This window comes from Xenopus tropicalis, chromosome 6 (assembly GCF_000004195.4).
Source record: "Xenopus tropicalis strain Nigerian chromosome 6, UCB_Xtro_10.0, whole genome shotgun sequence".
Lineage (NCBI taxonomy): Eukaryota > Metazoa > Chordata > Amphibia > Anura > Pipidae > Xenopus > Xenopus tropicalis.
The window spans coordinates 138509349-138526485 of NC_030682.2; the positions used below are offsets into that span (position 1 = coordinate 138509349).

At 42.4% G+C, this 17137-nt stretch overlaps 1 protein-coding gene across 3 annotated transcripts in view; it reads left to right on the top strand.

Annotated features, from left to right (window-relative positions):
- Positions 1-17137, top strand: part of col14a1 (collagen, type XIV, alpha 1) — a 100798-nt gene that overhangs the window by 41629 nt on the left and 42032 nt on the right. For all 3 annotated transcript variants that reach the window (NM_001141998.2, XM_031903259.1, XM_031903260.1), the window contains 12 exon segments: positions 1491-1645; positions 3172-3301; positions 3468-3613; positions 4718-4847; positions 7827-7966; positions 8820-8946; positions 9997-10136; positions 10437-10569; positions 11107-11154; positions 13861-14003; positions 15027-15156; positions 15809-15931. In NM_001141998.2, the coding sequence (NP_001135470.2) occupies positions 1491-1645; positions 3172-3301; positions 3468-3613; positions 4718-4847; positions 7827-7966; positions 8820-8946; positions 9997-10136; positions 10437-10569; positions 11107-11154; positions 13861-14003; positions 15027-15156; positions 15809-15931 (1545 nt within the window).

Sequence of the window (17137 nt, forward strand, 5' to 3'; positions counted from 1 at the left end):
CCTTGGATACTGTGCTTGTCCAAGAACTCATCCAGGCCCCTCTTATAAGCATTAACAGAATCTGCCATTACCCCATCACTAGGAAGGGCATTCCCCAACCTCACTGCCCTCACCGTGAGGAACCCCCTACCCAACATCCCCCGGCAGGGCATTCCCCAACCTCACTGCCCTCACCGTGAGGAACCCCCTACCCAACATCCTCCGGCAGGGCATTCCCCAACCCTCTCACTGCCCTCGCCGTGAAGAACCCCCTACCCAACATCCCCCGGCAGGGCATTCCCCAACCCCCTCACTGCCCTTACCGTGAGGAACCCCCTACCCAACATCCCCCGGCAGGGCATTCCCCAACCCCCTCACTGCCCTCACCATGAGGAACCCCCTACCCAACATCCCCCGGCAGGGCATTCCCCAACCTCACTGCCCTCACCATGAGGAACCCCCTACCCAACATCCCCCGGCAGGGCATTCCCCAACCCCCTCACTGCCCTCGCCGTGAGGAACCCCCTACGCTGCTTCAAATGGAAGCTCCGTTCCTCTAATTTAAAGGGGTGACCTCTGGTGCGTTGATTGTTTTATGGGAAAAAAGAACATCCCCCAACTGCCTATAATCCCCTCTAATGTACTTGTACAGAGTAATCATGTCCCCTCGCAAGCGCCTCTTTTCCAGAGAAAACAACCCCAACCCTGACAGTCTAACCTCATAGCTTAAACCTTCCATCCCCTTTACCAGTTTAGTTGCAGTCTCTGCACTCTCTCCAGCTCATTAATATCCTTCTTAAGGACTGGAGCCCAAAACTGCCCCCCATACTCAAGGTGAGGCCTTACCAGGGACCTATAAAGGGGCAAAATTATGTTCTCATCCCTTGAGTCAATGCCCTTTTTTATACAAGACAACACTTTATTTGCTTTAGTAGCCACAGAATGACACTGCCTGGAATTAGACAACTTGTGATCTACACAAACCCCTAGATCCTTCTCCATTAAGGAAACCCCCAACACACTAATGCACATCAGCAATGAGCCATAGTCTCTAGGGAATACAAACAAATAGGTTATTGGGTAAATGCATTCAGACAGCCTCTGCCATGTGTTCATAGTCCTGATGTATTTAGATTAAAATTACAAACAAACATTCATTGGCCCCAATGTGCCCAGAGTTATCTAAAAGGGGCACCTCAGGCGGTGACGGATTGGAACCTCTGAAGTCATTTTGCTGCAGTGTATTTCACTTTATTAGGCTAATGGCACATGGCATCGCCCCAGGCTGTTCTTGTATACACAAAAGCGTCCCCCCCAAAGCCCAGGTTTAAAGTTTTAGGACTATTAATACATTCATCTTATTGCCCTAATTCCCAGCCGAATTAAAATCTCATCTTTACACTGGTCACAGCCTTTCCCTACAGCTTCACATACTCTGGAATAGCTAATTGTTTAAATATGGAAGAATAATGATGCTTAATTGCATTAATATAAGCAGCGATGCCTTCCAGGAACCACAGTTACCTCAGTCACTGGATCCCCATCAGAACTGGCCACGTCGGAGGTAACAGCCAGAGGATTCCGTATTAGTTGGACTCACGCACCGGGGAACGTTGAGAAGTACAGAGTTGTGTATTATCCAAGCAAAGGAGTGCAGCCAGAAGAGGTAACACTGGGGCATTCAAATATCTTAATTGCTTTTCAGGACAAGTCTATTTGCATGCTTTTTAGCATTAATGACTGGAAAATACACAACGCTAATAATGACTAGCAGATGACTACATAGTCCTGGGGTCCCCAACCTTTCTTACTTGTGAGCCACAGTCAAATGTAAAAAGACTTGGAGAGCAACACAAGCACCATAAAAGTTCATGGAGGAGCCAAATAAGGGCTGTGATTGGCTATTAGGGGCCTCTATGCACCCTATCAGCTTACAGGGGCTTTATTTGGTAGGAAATCTTGTTTTTATTCAACCAAAACTTGCCCCCAAGTCAGGAATTCAAAAATAACTCCCTGGTTTGGGGGCACTGAGAGCAACATCCAAGGGGTTGGGGAGTAATGTGTTGCCCCCGAGTCACTGGTTGGGGATCACTGACATAGGCCATCTTCATAGAGCAGTACATACAAAACAATAATAATTACTAGTAAAGAGATGAATAGAAGAGGAATGAATGGCTCCAGAACTCAAAAGAAGAGGCTTTGGAAGTTCTTTGGAGCCGTGTCTCTATTAGGAGGACTCTAGCAGCCAAGTTCAAGGTTGGAAATGAAAGAGGTAATTTAGAAAGAAGTTGCAGTAGTGTAGGAGGGATGGGATATTGGCAGGGTGAAGGACAGGGTGAGCCAGTTGTCCAGATAACTGTTGCTCCATCTATAATACAAACCTGATAAGAGCTGCCATAGGGCAAAACCACGCATTTCACTTTGCTACTTTACTGAGATTTATTTTTGTGCATTGATTATTATTTTTGCCTAATTTAGGATTAATTTAATGTTAGACCAATTAGTGAGATACAACTTTTTAATGTCAATGTGATAACCTAGAACTGTGACGTAAGGTTTAATGGACTGGCACCCACTATTTCTCATCAGGACCAGTCACTTGGGTGGAATATGTACATTTCCCCAAATAGTCCAACTTGTGTTTAGGGACATCCTCCGTACTTATTATGCTTATTAGGCAAATCTTAGTGTTTCTCCTGTGAGGGGTAGGGGGACATATTAATCAATTTCCTTTTTTATGGGGGGGGTGTCATTGTCTAAAGAAGTGATGGCTTAGCGATTGCTAATGAAAACTGCTTATGAATGTTGCTTAAGACAATAGCCTCTGATTTTTGGTCATTTTCCTACACATGGATAAGTTTTATGTTTGGAAAAAGGAAGGTAAAAGGAATCCCTTAACCTTTGCTCTCAATTCCCAGTAGCTAAACATGGTGGTAATTAGTAATGGCAGTGGGGCAGGGCCACACATTGGGGCACCACTGGGGAAGTCCAGCCTCAAGTCAAGGTAGATGAAGTTCATGGTGGCCTCAGCTAAGGCTGAGATCTCAGAGGGGTATCTGAACAATAAAAAGTTACCTGTGTTGTTGAAACGTTGCCCCATGATGGTAAATAACTGCATCAGGGCTGGAGATGTAGAACACCGTAGCACCACAGTGTGCAGTCTATTAATCCAATACTCTCTTTTTTATGAAGGTTGTGGTTGATGGCAGTGTCTCTACGACGGTGCTGACGAACTTGATGTCGCTGACAGAATACCAGATAGCCGTGTTTGCTGTTTATATAAATAGTGCAAGCGAAGGCCTTCGAGGCACCGAAACCACATGTAAGTAAAGTACCCGACAATATTGTGGATTTAGACCAATAAACTATAAATGCCGCCTGTGATGTCATGAGTTATAAATGATGTTTAGTGATGTCATCTGTGGCCCACAATCCTACTGACAGCCGAAGTCTAATTTGATTTGTGTTTTTCATTGGTTTTCTTCCAGTGGCGCTTCCAATGGCATCGGATCTGCAGTTGTACGATGTCACCCACAGAAGTATGAGGGCTAAATGGGTTGGAGTCGCTGGCGCTACTGGTTACATGATCTTATATGCTCCTCTTACTGAAGGGCTATCAGCAGATGAGAAAGAGGTCATTTAACGTTGATATACTGTTTATTATATCATTAAAACTTGCTTATAATGTAGCTTGTGATTGCTTGGGTATTATTTTGCAATAATGTCCAATTTGTTCCAGTCCCTGAAACCAATCAGATGCTTGATTACATTATGTCCATTCCACTAGACCAGTACAATGCTATCTAGTGTTTTGTTGCCACAGGTTGTTGGATCAGGACAAACTCTGCAGAATTGGGGCTAATAATTTGGTAACAGGGGCACTAACAAGAGTGGGCAGCAGCCCCCCAGAAACCTATAGCATATGCTCAAAGGAAGGGGACCAATGGCACCTATTGGTAACATAGAACTTAATCGCAGTTTCTTTTTCCCTCGTCTTACATAATAAGCACAGAAGCCAAGTGCTGACAAACTCCCTGACCCAAGATCAGACTAATAATCCCATTCCTCGGGCCCTGAGCTCAGATACTTAGCATAATTGCCGATACACTTGCTTGCTCTTGTTGCTATTGTGTTGTTGCCAGCCAACACTCTCAATAGCCTTAAGCTAATGACTATGTCAATTAAATACAGCAGAGCATCATTTTTGTTGACATTCCAAATATTTTCTATATATAAAATATAGGATTATATTGTGCAATGCAACCAATGGCTCAGGTAGCGTTGAAAATGTTCCAGACCCTGCAACCCTGTGCTTTCCTTGACAGCCATTAATACACCATTTCTTTGTATACTGTGTCTTTTTGTTGGTATTTTGCATCCTTAATGGTGCGTATAATTGAAAAACCCACCATAGAGTTCTCCTAGTGGATCACCAAGTTTTCAAGGTGTAGAATTCCACGGAAATGTAGGCAATGATCAGCCTTAGGGGATTGGTCCTGCTGCAGTTATGTCTTTGTGGTTCCATTTATGGCCGCTGTTCCAATAATACTGACTGTAAGGTCATTGGTCTTGTTTCCAATCAAAATTGTTCAATATTGGTAATATTGTTTCATTATTAAAATACAAAAGCCTTAAAAGTGGGCAAAGTGAGCCGAGAGGTTGGCCGGAGCCCCATACATATATTTATGTGCTCAGGGGTCAGTGTGTAGGTGCTCACAGCAAGTGTTCTATGTTCCAGATGAAAGTCGATGGGTCGCTCACAGATGTTGAGTTGGACGGCCTGACCCCTAACACAGAATACACAGTGACTGTCTATGCGATGTTCGGAGAAGAAGCCAGCGACCCACTCACTGCGCAGGAGACAACATGTAAGTCATACAGAAGAGTACATACAGTAGGTGGGGCATAGACTGAGCAGTCATTACACCATACTCAGAGTCACAAGGTTTCACAGTGACTTGGGTGCTTTTATGCCATGCTATTAGCCATATTAGCCATTGCTTGCTTCCATAGAGAGACAAGTGGGGGAGGGACTGCAGACAGCCTGTAAACATGCCTGCTGGCTATTCCAGCTATGGTAGGGTAGCCCTAAATTACAGAAGCGGACAATGAGCAAAGTTTGAGGTGAATCAGGGAATTGCTCACCTAAAATGGCTGCAGCTAAAACAGATTTGAGTTGTTTCCAAGGGATTGGGAGCAATGAATATCAACCAATCAGCAATCACCTTTGAACAACTTAATGCAGTTTTTGTAATGAGAGCAAAAAGCTGATTGGTTGCTTTCAGCTACTAGCCCTTTTTAAAAGAAAAAAGAGAATCACTGTTTGTGCACAGAATAGAGATTCCATTTACAGCCAGTGTTAAGCTAAAGCCAAGATACAAGAAGATTAATTATACTGTCTAACTGCCCTATCCTAGCCCTGTCCCCAGACTCCCCAGTGAGCGAGCTGGGGCTCATAATGCGCATACTTGCGCCCCAATATGACACCCGCGCTTGGACATTTCTCCCAGGTGGTGCGGCACTCGTGAGAGGCAATTTCTTGCAAACATAGTATTGTTTCCCATCCAGCATGCAGGCTCAGTACTCTCTTTGTATTTCTGCCACTGAAGGGGTGGTTTCACATTTTTGAAATGGGGGTCACTGACCCCGGCAGCCAAAAATCTATTGCTCTGTGAGACTACAGTTTTATTGTTATTGTTACTTTTTGTAACTTTCTTTTCTATTCAGACCCTCTCCTATTCATGTAACAGTCTCCCATCAAAACCACTCCCTGGTTGCTAAAGTAACTTGGACCCTAGCAACCAAATAGCTGCTAAAACTCCAAACTGGAGAGCCCCTGAACGAACTGAAAATGAAATAACTAAAAAAAAAACAATAATAAAAAATGAAGACCAATGGCAAATTTTCTTTCTATTATTTTCTACATCATTCTTATAGTTAACTCAAAGATGAACAACCCCTTTAAACTATAGGGTCTGATCTTGCAAAGGGAACGCTACAGGTTCAATGGATAGCTCTGACTGGGTTCAATACAGTCCCTGTTGTACCCACAGCTATTTAAACCTATTTGACATGGTAATAGGATTACATCATTCTAATGAAGGGTTATTTGCGTGAAAGCCACAAAGGTTAAGTACATCGGGCAGTCTTTTGTTGTCCAACCATAGCTAATTCCTTCCTAGTCAACAAGGTTCCAGAGCAGCGGTGCGTGTCCCACGTGTCTTTAGTGGTTAAAAGGTGAAAGACTCTTTACCTTTGAGGCTAATAATATACTATAATAGTAAAGAACCAATTAACAATGACCTTTTTAGTAGAAAATGTAATTTTACCTGCTTCCAGGACTTGAACTATTTCCAGGCTTTCTCTCTAGGCTGAAGCCTTCTCCAAGGAAGCCGGGAAATTACATTCTAAAGGGTTTTACTGTTTGAGTTTAGAAGCATTAGGACATGGATGTTTCCATTGCTCTCATTGAATGGTGGCCTTTACTTGCTGCCCAGCTTTTCTATTCTGTTTCACTGATTTCCATAAATTATCATTCAGAATGAAGGAGTTCAGCAAAGTGAATGACTTTTCTAAAGAATTAGGTTGAAAATGCTAAACCTTAGGGGGTCAATTACTATTCAAAAATCAGACGGGCAAGTTAGGGAGCGGCCAAGGAAGCCACCTGCAGAAGGTCCTGTTTTTACCTGCCCATAGAAAATACAGCTTTCTAGTTATTTGTTTTTGTAGACTTTAGTTCCCCTTTAATGGAAGTAAGTGTGCCATAGGGCAGGGTTTCCTGGGTATGTGCTTAATGGAAATAGAATGAGCTACAGGGCACCCATCTCCCACTAAATGAAAAATGCCCATGTACTATAATGTATGGCCTGGGGTTCCCAGATTTTAGCCGGCTCAAAGCTATGGCAGCTTGATGGACCATTAGAGATTTGGGGTAATATATTGGCCTACATATTTCTGTAAGTATAGCTGAATGCTGAAGGGGGGCAGGCTGGGGGAGGCACTTAGGCATCCCTTCTCTGGCTACGTACCTGGCCCCTAAGTCGCTCAGACCTCTAAAACTACAAAGCAAAGGCAGATTACCCAACTGATAAAAGAGAGCTGCCATTGACTTCCACAGGACTCCGACAGCATATTTTTACTTTTGGATTTGTTGCAGTGTTGACACATAATAAATGGTGAAAAAAATCATGGTGGGGCAAGTTTTGGTTGAATAAAAACCAAGTAAAATGCCAAACAGAGCCTTCTGTAGGCTGCCAGTCCACATAGGGGCTATTAAATAGCCAATTATAGCTCTTATTGGCACCATCAGGGACCATTTTTATGTTTGTGTATAAAAGGTTGGGGATCCCTGATGTAGAGCTTGATATTTGCAATTGGTCTTCACTTTTTATTTTCCGTGTTTTTTTAATTAGGTTTTTGTTTAACAGCTGTCCAGCCCGGAATTCTGGCAGCTATCAGGTTGCCAGGGATCAAAGTACCCTAGCAACCAGGCAGTAGTTTGAATGAGAAACTAGAGTATGAATAGGAGAGGGGACTGAATAGAAGTTAAAAAGTAGCAATAACATTAATATTGTAGCCGTACAGAGCTTTCATTTTTTGGCTGCGGGGGTCAGTGATAAAGCCCAGTAGCCAGAAGATCTGGGATAAACTTGGATGCATCTGGGTGGGGTTCAGATTGATCTGGGTGTGTCCTAAATCTTCATTTGTGCATAATGGCAACAACAAATGTATGTTTCATTCTAGGTAAAAAAAACGACACACTGAGGGAATGGCTCACATGAAGCAAAATTGTTTGTTTAATGGTTTATACAATCCCTTTAAGGTGTATTCATTTCATCCCCACACAGTGCCGCTAAGCCCGCCCCGGAACATTCGATTTTCCGCCATTGGGCACAGCACCGCCACCGTATCCTGGGATCACTCAAACAAGAGAGTCAATGGATACCGCCTTATGTACGTTAAAACCGGAGGGGCGGAGACTAATGATGTGAGTGTTCAGTACCCGCCTCTGGGTTACTCATTATCTACTCAAATAATTTCATCTTTTTTTCTCCCCTGCTAAAAAGAACATTTTCCAAATTCCATAAAAAATCATCATCAAGCATCATAATGCTAAGATAAGGAGAACAAATGTTATTAATATTGTATTCAAAATGTATGTGGAATAGAGGGGAAAAAAGTCACAATTTGTCACGCCAGATGAAGAATGGGTTGAAGAATTCGTAGGGGAAGGACCTCTCCTACACCTCCCACTGAAGTGACAGTCGATGAAGGTGTAACAGGACTGGGCCTAGTGGAGGAGTGGCAGGAGTGCCGAACCGGAACGTCAGAACCAAAATCGATAAGCAGAGGCGTAGTCGGACAGGCGAGAGGTCACTGCAGGCAGCGAGGGTCAAATCCAAGTTCAGGCAGGGTCGAAATCAAAGTCTTAGGAGTAGTAACAAAGCTCAGTGTTTAACCAGAGGAAAAGATCACTTTGCAAGGATCACAGGCCTCAGGCGTCCTTAAAAACCCACTGCGCATGCGCAAAAATGTCAAGCGCGCGCACCCGCGCTAAGGCGCGCACGCACGCATGCGTCGGCGTAAAAACGTGCGCGCGCGTGCATGCGCCGGCGTCACAACACAACACAATTGCCCCTTATTCTTCTTATTGCCCTGCCTGGTTTATACAGTACTGTATGTAGGTAAATGTATTTCTGGTTTTGCCATTGCTGCCAGACCAGCCTGCATTTCCATTTGTGGCTCCTTGATGCCGGCCCAATGGGAAAGTACCAGGGAACCTAGGGAGATCCTGGTGCCTCTTCACGGGTTCTGACATCTCTGATTCCTTTATTTGACAGCTGGTGATCGATCGAGTGTCGACCTACAATCTGAAGCAGCTGTCGTCCCTCACTGAGTACACTGTCGCCATTTTCTCTATTTTTGATGAAGGAGAATCTGAGCCGCTGACCGGCACTTTCACCACATGTAAGTGTCAGGGGCCAAACCCGAGAGAGAGCAGTGTGAGGAACTTGCACACATGTTGTACCTCATGCGTGTAACGGTTGCAATGTTTAACTCGAATTTGGGGCTATTAGTGACGTGTGTATCGGAGGGTTATCGGCCATTCTATTGAAATTACAATGGCTGAATACAAAAAAAATACTAAATATTGCTTACCCAAATCAATATACAGGACAGGCAGCATGAAGGCTCTGGTATTCCCCAACCATATAACCATATAGCCAGACTACATCCCCCCCCAATTACCCCAGACACATACTCTTGAAAATAAAAAAAACAAACAGCCCAGAATGGATGTAAAAGGCCACAACTTTATTAACCCAATGGTTAAAATAAACTGTAAATTACTGTAACACATAACAAGCAATGTGAAGCCTTTCTCTCTTCTCTCACTTTTTTTTCATTATTTAATCACTTCTCCTTGCATAGCATCATCTATCCTTCTTTCCATTTCTACTCCTTGTTGTCAAATAAAAACAGAGGAAAGGCCATGGTATAGACATACGTGGGAAATGACTGGTTGAGCATAAGGTCCCACTGACACCAGGGCCACCAAGAGTTTTCCTTGTATTCCGGTGGGCAAGTCCAACTGTAACCATTCCGGCTGTTCACTCCTGCTAAAACTAGAAAGGGTCCATTATTTTGACCTACTCCCTTTCTTTCCCTATCATTAACCCTGTCCTTTACTTACCTTCACCCACCAAAGCAAGGCTCCACTTACTCAAACTGATTGCATGCTTCCTTGTACTTCCCTTCCACTGCTGTGAATGAAGTTCCGATTCACTTAAAAAGAGTTAGTGGCATAAAATCCCTTTGTTCTCTCCTATGACAGCTCTGCTTTCATTTGCCATTTATGTGGCAACATGCAAAATCAATGAGTACAATGCAACGCGCACCTAGAGTGCAACACAAAGAGCCTCCCTGTGAATGGGAAGCTGCCTGCATTTGGCAGAATGGGGGTGAGTAGGTGGGGGCTTTGGGAAAAGATAACTAATTTATTCAATGAATTTTCAGTAAAAGTACCGAATCCCCAGAGCCTGGAAGTCCGTGACATAACCACACACAGTTTCAGAGCATACTGGAAACACTTTGCACCGGATATCGTTATGTACAGACTGGTGTGGACACCACTGAGCGGTGGGGAATCTCAAGAGGTAACTTTGTTTATATCTATACAGTTGACTTAGGGCCATTTATTGGGGTATGGCCTATAATACCTAGGATGTGCTTGCCGCAGAGGTAGCAGTCAATCACATGACTGTGAGCAGGTAGAAGCAGCATCTAAAACTGCACCCAAAGTTGGTTGTTCTGTATTGGTCGCTGCAGAGGGATCTCATTGACAGTAGCAACAGACCCAGGCTTGCCTGATGGAACCCTAAATAATGACTGTTGGATTTAAAGTTTATGTGTAAAGTGATTGGATGAAGTACTTGTCTTGTCCTTACTTCCTACAGATTGTCCTGAATGGAGACATCACCTCACATCTCATGGATGGATTAATGCACAGTACAGAGTATGAAGTCTCACTAACTGCAATATTCGGGGATGAGACGGAGAGTGATGCCTTAACCGCCATGGCCACCACATGTAAGGAATGCTTTGTCTCCTTCCATTACACTATCTATGAATGGCAGGTCCCAGTTCTAGGATCTGTACTTTAGCAAAGGCCTCAAGGGCCTCAGGTAGGGAAAAGGTCAAATAAATCTGGTAATATAACAAGGTTAAAGTTGGACCAGGTCTTGTAACCTATAGCAACCAAACAGTGCTTCATTTCTAACAGCTGACCAGTAATTGGGGGTTGCTGATGGGTTATTAGACCACTAAAAATGTTGTTAAAGTATTATAGTCTTCCTTTTGGCCCTCCTGTCTTCTTCTGGCCCTACTATACCCACATTCCAACACTCTTCCTACCTGCATCTGCCTCCCTACAATGTGCAGGACCAGGGACAATCTGCCCTGTCCGGAATCCATAAAGGCAGCCTTTACTGGAACCTCTGGAAATGGCTGACTAATGGTACTTGTACCTGATAATTTGGAATTTCTTTGGAGTAAATGTATTTTAGATCAATGGGAAACGTCTGTCAAAACATAAATGTGTTTTATAATCCAACTTGTTTGTTACAGTGAGAAGGACAACGACTGTGGCTACTACTGCAAGAGTCACCACCGCAGGTAAGTACCTCCAAGTAACAAACAACCTGCCTATAACCATCATGCTGTTAGTGTTCCTCAGCCACAGAAATGAGTAGCAAGAGGTAGGTGCCTTATATAATGGCGCCATTCATTAAAGCAAACACACTCCTTGCACTTACATACAGTTGCCCCAAGCGCCATTGTGTACATCCTGCCCTTTCTGCTGAATTATGGGCAAGTGCGCCTATTGAAATTGCAGAACCCAGAGAAATAGGCTCAGCAGAATTGGGCAAAAGAATCACAAACTAACGTCTTTTTAATGCTATGCCCCGCAAGTAATGCAATCCCAGCTCTGGCGGCTCCCACTCATGGGCGTCCGCAGAAAATTTTCCAAGGGGGGGCAAGTAAGCTAGCATCATCCTGCAACAGATAAATATATATATATTTTTTTTTTTTTTGCAGGATGATACTAGGGGAGGCTAAATATGGCCCATACACAGACTGACCTACAGCTAATGTGACACTTAGTGGATTCACTGCTGACGTAAAAAGTTAACCTCCCAACTACCTCTTGCCGTTCCCACTGACTCCCAGGGATACTGTACAAAAGTGCGGGTGGGGGTGCTTTTTTTTTTTACCCTAAAATGTTTAGTATTAGTAGTAAAAGTATTCATACGCGCACTTCTGTTAGGGGATCTGCAAACATTTGTGTTTGGGATCAGTTAGCTTAAAGGGGTAGTTCGCATTCTAATTCACTTTTATTTTTAATGGTTTTTCAGTTATTTAGCTTTTTGTTCAGCAGCTCTCCATTTGGTATTTCAGCAGCTATCTGGTTGCTAGGGTCTTATTTACCCTAGCAACCAGGTAGTGATTTAAACAAGAGATGGGAATATGAATAGTTAAGGGGCCTACTTGGAAAAATAAGTAATACAAAATTATAATAATAATAAAATTGTAGCCTCACAGAGCAATATTTTTTGGCCCCCATTTGAAATCTGTATAGAGGCAGAAGAGAAAGGCAAATTATTCAAAAAAATTAATTAGGAAGACCAATTGCAAAGTTGCTAGGAATAGGCCATTTTATAACATACTAAAGGTTAACTTAAAAGTGAACCACCCCTTTAGATGTGTTTAGGTTAGTTTTATAGCAAGAAAGGCAGTGGGTACTGACTCCCCATTATATACAGTGAGACGCAGTCCGTATTTACAAACCCAGCACATTATATGCCATGAGGAGCAGTGGGTACTGATGGCAGATATTCAGGCCCTGGCACTATAACACTGGCACTGATACACAACATTGGCCCCACTGTAACTTACTATAAATGAACAAAACAATGACAAAAAAAAAAAAAAATAGTAAGTGCAAAAAACAACAACACATATATAAACACACAATGAGCTTTTTCAGAGGGAAAGAGTTAACTTACCCTCCATGTGTTAGGGTAGGGGATAGATTATAAATTAAACAATTTAATGTCAGCTAGTGATTCTTTAGAACTGTATAGTACCTGGGTATAGTGCCTGTGTATAGTACCTGTGTATAGTACCTGGGTATAGTGCCTGTGTATAGTACCTGTGGGATGAAAACTGCAGCAAAAGTTGAGAGTTGGTTCTCAGGTAAAGTTACAGCTGCAGATTCATCTTTTCAGTCTTTATTTCTGTTTCCAGTTTGCAAAATCTCCCGATCCCTGTGTGCATCTGTGCTCTGATTGGTCAATTTTACTGTCTGTCAAGGAAGCTGTGCTCTGATTGGTGAATCCACAAGAAGAAAGATCCAATCGGAGCACAGCAAAAACGGGCTTGAGGGGAAAGTGCAGAAACGGAGTAAGGTTTTTGTTTTTTTTGCTACTTTTCCAGGGGGGGGCAAGTGCCCCCTCTTGCCCCCTTCTGTGGACGCCCATGCTCCCACTAGTTGCTCGGTAAGGCTACCTACAGTTACTGGCATTTCTCAGCAGCAACTTTAACCCCTAATGAGCAACATTCCCTGCCTTAGTAAAGTTTTAGTAACTCTTTTACTCTCTGGTGAGGTACTAAAAAGCCACCAGAGAGTAAGTTTAAACCTGTCTAATAAGCCATAGCAACCAAACAGATGTTTATCATTTACACAGTTGACCAGTAAATACTCCAATCTTTTTGGTTGCTATGGGTTACATGGTGCAAATGTTGTGACTTTTATTCCATTGCCCTGTTACCCTCATAGGGTGAAGACACACTGAGCTATTAGTAGCAGCTACTTTTTTTTCTAGAGTTTAGTAGCTGCCCTGCCATAGACAAGAATTGCCTCTGCTAAAATACATGTAGATACAATTATCAGAATCATCTATTTTAGTAGCCGTGACAAGTAGCTGCTACTAGTAGCTCCGTGTGTCTTCACCCTTAAGGGCTTCTTTTTCACACCACTGTTCAACATATTTACCCTTATCCCAGCACAATTGTGGTCTCGCCAATCTTTTTGTGGGTGCAACTTGTACTGGATTTGTCAATATGGGAGCAAAAGCTGTTTGGTAACTGTGATGCAGAGTTGAGATGTGTGTGACACAGCGTTGGGAGTCTTTGTGACACTCAGCTGGCACTCATTGAGCATCTACTGCCGTGGACAAAGGGAACCCTGCACTTACCATCTGCTTTAGCCAGGTTACAGGGCGTCTTTGCCTTACACCCAATTCCCTGAGTGGGTGCAACCAGGCCTTGCCAATGTAAACAAGCCATTAATTATTGATAATTACATCCTATTTCTTTCAGTTGTCCGATTGGGGATAAGAAACCTTCTGATAGATGATGAAACCACATCGAGTCTTCATGTCTCCTGGCAAATGAGCGATGGCAACATCCGACACTATATAGTAACTTATATTAACCCTTCTGGCGACCGTGCTGAAGAACAGGTATGTTTTAAACTAGGTATTTGGCTCATTGTAATGCATTCAAGGCAAAAGGAGGGCCAAGCTAGAGGGGCTGGTGGGGGCCGGGGGTAGTGCTAGATTTCCATGAAGCCCAATATTCTCCAACACCATTGCGGTGCAACTTCCATATTACATGTGCAGTATTAGCTTCTATTTTATACAAGTAACTCCGGCACATGTAGCAAGTAGTACATACCAAGCACTTGTATCAGCACATATATGTCCTATAGACACAACCGGACAGCGGGTTACAATAAACTGGTATGCTGAGTCAAGCAAATGGAACACATACAGTGTCACCCGGTGGTTGAGAAGGGTATTGCAGCAAATCTTGTGATGTTTCCCTGGGACTGATACAATGTGGCTCATTTACTGACACTGAGCACATTCATGGCAATTAACTAATGAGTTATTAGATATATTTATATGTAGGCAACTGACTTACTTCAAAAAAAGAAACAATATTATACAATAAAATAAAATAGAAATCCTTTTAAATGGGTTGTTCACCTTTACATTAACTTCTAGTATGACATAGAGATTGATATTCTGAGACAATTTGCAATTAGTTTTAATTTTTTATGGTTTTTCAGTTATTTAGCTATTTGGTCAGCAACTCTCCAGTTTGGAATTTCAGTAGTTATTTGGTTGCTATGGTCTTTCTTACCTTAGCAACCAGGTAGTAGTTTAAACAAGAGACTGGAATATGAATAGGAAAGGAACTGAAGAGAAAGATAAGGAATAAAAAGTAATAATAATAATAATAAAATTGTAGCCACACAGAGCAAGAGATATTTGGCTACCGGGTCAGTGAAAGATGGAAGATGTAGAAGAAAAAGGCAAATCATTTAAAAACTATAAAAAAAATAATAAAATAATAAAATAATAATAAAAGTTGCTAGGAATAGAATATTCTATAACACACTAAAACATGGTTAAAGGTGAACCACCCCTTTGAGATTGATGTTTGTTTTTGTAATTTTTATTTTATTGTTTCTCCTGTAGAAAATCGTGCCGGGGAGGCTGAATGAAGTTGTGCTGCAGCCTCTGCTCTCAGACACAGAGTATAAAGTCACCGTCACTCCTGTGTATTTCAATGGAGAAGGAAACAGCGTGTCGGCATCTGGAAGAACACGTAGGTTTGAGACTGTATAGATGCAGGTTATTAACCCCCAAGCAGCAGGATATAGGCTCAGTTACACATGTGGGGAGCGGGCTGATATGCACAGCTATGGAACAATTGCCCCCTTGTGTGTTTTGCCTGGGGCTTTTGTACTAATTTGTGCGCTATCTGTGTTTCAAATAAGGGATGGGCGTGTCTTAAGGGCCCCCTAAGGATAGCCAATCACAGCCCTGCAGTCACACAGGCAAAGACAGGCTTCAGTTCCCTATCAGGTCAGCCTAGCTGCTGATTGGTTCCTATCCTACAGGGCAGTGTGCTGAGTGCCGCCGCCCCCCCTGCACAGCCTGGGAAAGGAGGCAGCAGGAAGTGGAACAGATGGGCGGGGCTAGTAGGGTTTATTGCTAAATCTTTTACAAAATCAGCCCCAAACACTACTTTTTAAAGCACATTCCTTCTATATTAAGAGGAATACAATTTATTGGTACAATATTGTTTTTCCCACAATATGTCCCATTTAATAGGAGTAACAGGCTTGCACTTGGGGACTTTACTGTGTGACCCAAAAGCATTGGTTCAGAATAAATTATGAATTATTATTGGCTATTGTAGCAGAACATTTCCCTTTGTGCAATGTAGCCTCAGTGCCGCTTCTTATTCCCCGCAGTGCCTTTACTCGCCCCGAGGAACCTGCGTGTCTCTGACGAGTGGTACAACAGGCTAAGGATTACGTGGGACCCCGCTCCTTCCCCCACTATGGGCTACAGAATCATCTATAAACCTGTGAATGGTGAGCCCCTTTCTGCTCTATCCTCAACGGATATCAGTCACATGGAGATTTAACGCTGCTTCAAAGGATAAAGCGAGGGTTGAAGGAAAGAAAAATGTTAAATGTTTCAAGCTGCTATTTTAGTCTGTTGTAATGCCAAATAATTGAATATAATAACCCACATATACAGGTACGGGATTTGTTATCTGGAAACCCCTTATCCAGAAAGCTCTGAATTATGGGATGGACTTCGCAGGTGTCCCCGTTGGGCCCTTCACCTCCCAGTTCGACCCTGTATCTATCTATCTATATCTATCTATCTATCTATCATCCATCTATCTATCTATCTATCATCTATCATCTATCTATCTATTATTATTATTATTAACATTTATTTATAAAGCGCCAACATATCCCGCAGCGCTGTACAATAAGTAGGTTTCATACATTGGACATATCGAGTAACATATAAAGCAATCAATAACTGATACAAGAGGTGAAGAGAGCCCTGCCCAAAAGAGCTTACAATCTACAAGGAGAAAGGGTTGAGACTATCTATCTATCTATCATCTATCTATCTATCTATCTATCATCTATCAATCTATCTATCTATCTATCTATCTATCTATCTATCTATCTATCTATCTATTATCTATCTATCTATCTATCTTTCTATCTATCTCTATCTATCTATCTATCTATCTTTCTATCTATCTATCTATCTATCTATCTATCTATCTATCTATCTCTATCTATCTATCTATCTATCTATCTATCTATCTATCTCTATCTATCTATCTATCTATCTATCTATCTATCTATCTATCTATCTATCAATCATCTATCTATCTATCTATCTATCTATCATCTATCTATCTATCTATCTATCTATCTATCTATCTATTATCTATCTATCTATCTATCTATCTTTCTATCTATCTATCATCTATCTCTATCTCTATCTATCTATCTATCTATCTATCTTTCTTTCTATCTATCTATCTATCTATCTATCTATCTATCTATCTCTATCTATCTATCTATCTATCTATCTATCTATCTATCTATCTATCTATCTATCTATCATCTGTCTGTCTGTCTGTCTATCTTTTATATACAGTTTGCCTATGGTACTCACTAGTTTAAATACTGGAGACTGGGACAGGGTCAGACTGGGGTGTGTGAGACCCACCACCCCTGGGGCCCCCACAACCCCTTAGGGGCTCT